Here is a 2358-nt window from a genome sequence, read left to right on the forward strand (position 1 = left end):
TGATTTTAAAAGGAATGCAAATAATTCAGCCAACAAACGCATGCTAGCTGAATTGGTAAAGACTCAGCTGTTGGGGAAGGGTGAGGAGCAAGCAGGGCTCTGTGTGATGATACTGTGACCAGCAGGGAAATGGTTAATGGTTAAATGGGGCATTGGTTTTGGGGTTACCTGCTGCGGGAACAGGACCAGTCACGTTTCTGCAGGCATGCCAGGCTGCTTGGAAACTGGGACATGAATTATCATCCCCATTTTTATCCGGTTTAGCTGTTATTCCGCATTTGGGTGGCTGTTTGCCTCCCTAAACCTAAGGGTGAGCTCTAAAGAAGTGTAGGGGGGGAATGTCCTGTAGGACCTGGGGCCAGAGGCCTGCAGCCAAAAGTGGGGTCCAGGCTGAGCTGCTGAGACCCCAGCCCTGAGCACTGGAAAGCTTTGCTGAGCTCCGTGAGCTGCCTGGGAGGGGGATGCCAGGGCCAGCCCTTTGCTCCCTGCCCACGGGGTGAGCTTCTCCACTTCGGGCCAAGCAGTGCCTCGTTTTACTAGCCCAGACACATCCATCGGGACCACAGATTTGGGTCACTCTCGACCTTTCCTGTTGCTTTCCCAGGTGTGACAGTGAGCTTTGCCGATGCTGAGCACCATGCGTGGTTTGACCCCACACTATGGCAGGTCGTGTCAGCCCACAGGGAGCTCAGGCAGGACGAGCGCATCTTTTCCATAGATGAGGAACGTGTCCCGTGCCACTACGACGATGTTAGCTTCCAGCCCGAAACCTCCTTCCGGGTAAACGTCGACTCATCGCAGCGAGTGATTCGCCTCCGCAGCATCTCTCTCATGGGCCAGGTAACATGGGGAGGATGAGAAACCAGCTCAGCAACTCCTCTCCATGGCCCCAGAGTAGGTCAGGATGGGAAGGACCAGCCAGGGATGGAGGAGCGGTGCTGCACAGGGTGATGGAGTGCTCCCACAGCGCTGCAGCTTCACGGGCTGCTGCTGGGCATGGGCTCAACGTTTTTTCTCCTCTACCACCTTGTTCTTGCCTCCCTCCCTGCAGTGTGGGAGCACAGGCCATTTCACCATTCACATTAAAAATAAAATGGCTTGTGCCCACAGGTCAAACCACCAGCAAATGGCATCTTCTCCAGCACCCAGGAGCTGCCCCCTTCCCAGGCACGTGTCCACAACCACGCTGCTCAGGGACCCTCTGGGGACACTTCCCTCCTGCCCCCGACCTTAACATGGCCTGTGGCCCAGCTATCGCCTCCCAGCTTTGCTTCAGTGCTGCTCTTTAATTGATTGGAGGGATAATTATAGAAGCGCTGGCAGCCTGCTGCGCTTCAGCCCGGGAATCAGGCGCTCGCCGAGCCCCGTCCCTCACTGGTCAGAGGAGTGAAAGATCACAGGCGCTGCAGCAGTAAACACGGGCTCCTTCCAGGAGCGGGAGATGCGGCACACATTTCATAAGTAAGTTATTTATTATTTCTACTGCTGCGCTGCCTGGGATCTGCCATTTTGGGGCCAGGCATTAGGTAACTGCTCATTAAGCAGTAAACTCGGTGGGTGCCCAGGCAGGAGCAGGCGAGTCTGGACAAGGTGGCACCCCAACGAGGCTCATCCTACCCCAAGGATGCAGAGGTGGGTGGTGTTGGGTCCTCAAAGCGATGCTGGTCCTGCTGATGCCTGGGGACTACCCCATGGCATGTCACCCAAATCCACCTCTCCAGGGACTGCAGCTGGCTGTGTGCCGGGGTGCAGGCTGCTGCTGAGCAATGAGAGGGAAGGAGAAGGTGCTTTTTATTTTTGTGATCACAGCGTATTTCCTAAAAACTAACCTTGTAAGTTACTTTTCCCCTTTGTAGCCAGCCCACTTCTTGCTCTGTGCAGGGTATTTTCACCCCAGGACTTGAGAAACCCTCCTGTTGTGCCAGGGCATGGAGAAGCCTCCTGTGGAAAGCAGCAGCTTGGCAGGACAAGGCTGGTTCAGTCCAGCTCAGCCTCCGCTGATGCCGAGCGCACTGAAACACTTCCCAGACTGAAGAAAAACATCTCAGATCCAGTCCATTCCTCCCAGCCATCTTATGATTTATTTGTAGTCCTTTTTGGGGGGTTAAATTAGAAAGGGTCATTCTGTTGTCCCCATGGAAAAGTCTGAATGAGTGTATTTGGCAGGATTTTCCTCACTATCTGCAATGGGGCTGCCCCAAGCTGGTGGTCAGACATGGCACCGGGCGGCACAGCCAAGTGCCTGGGGACAGCGCTGGGACCTGTCCCCCTGTAGGGCGATTGTCCCCCTGTACTGGGCACTGCTGAAGCTGCACCTCGAATCCTGGGGACGGTTTTTGGGCCCCTCACTGCAAGACA

At 55.4% G+C, this 2358-nt stretch overlaps 1 protein-coding gene across 1 annotated transcript in view; it reads left to right on the forward strand.

Moving 5' to 3' along the window:
• AMN (amnion associated transmembrane protein) overlaps positions 1 to 2358 on the forward strand; it is a 20867-nt gene that overhangs the window by 11872 nt on the left and 6637 nt on the right. Inside the window, 1 exon segment of the mRNA XM_010153059.1 lies at positions 605 to 840. Coding sequence (XP_010151361.1) covers positions 605 to 840 — 236 coding nt within the window.

The sequence above is a fragment of the Eurypyga helias genome, unplaced genomic scaffold (genome assembly GCF_000690775.1).
Source record: "Eurypyga helias isolate BGI_N326 unplaced genomic scaffold, ASM69077v1 scaffold16170, whole genome shotgun sequence".
In the NCBI taxonomy this organism is placed as follows: domain Eukaryota; kingdom Metazoa; phylum Chordata; class Aves; order Eurypygiformes; family Eurypygidae; genus Eurypyga; species Eurypyga helias.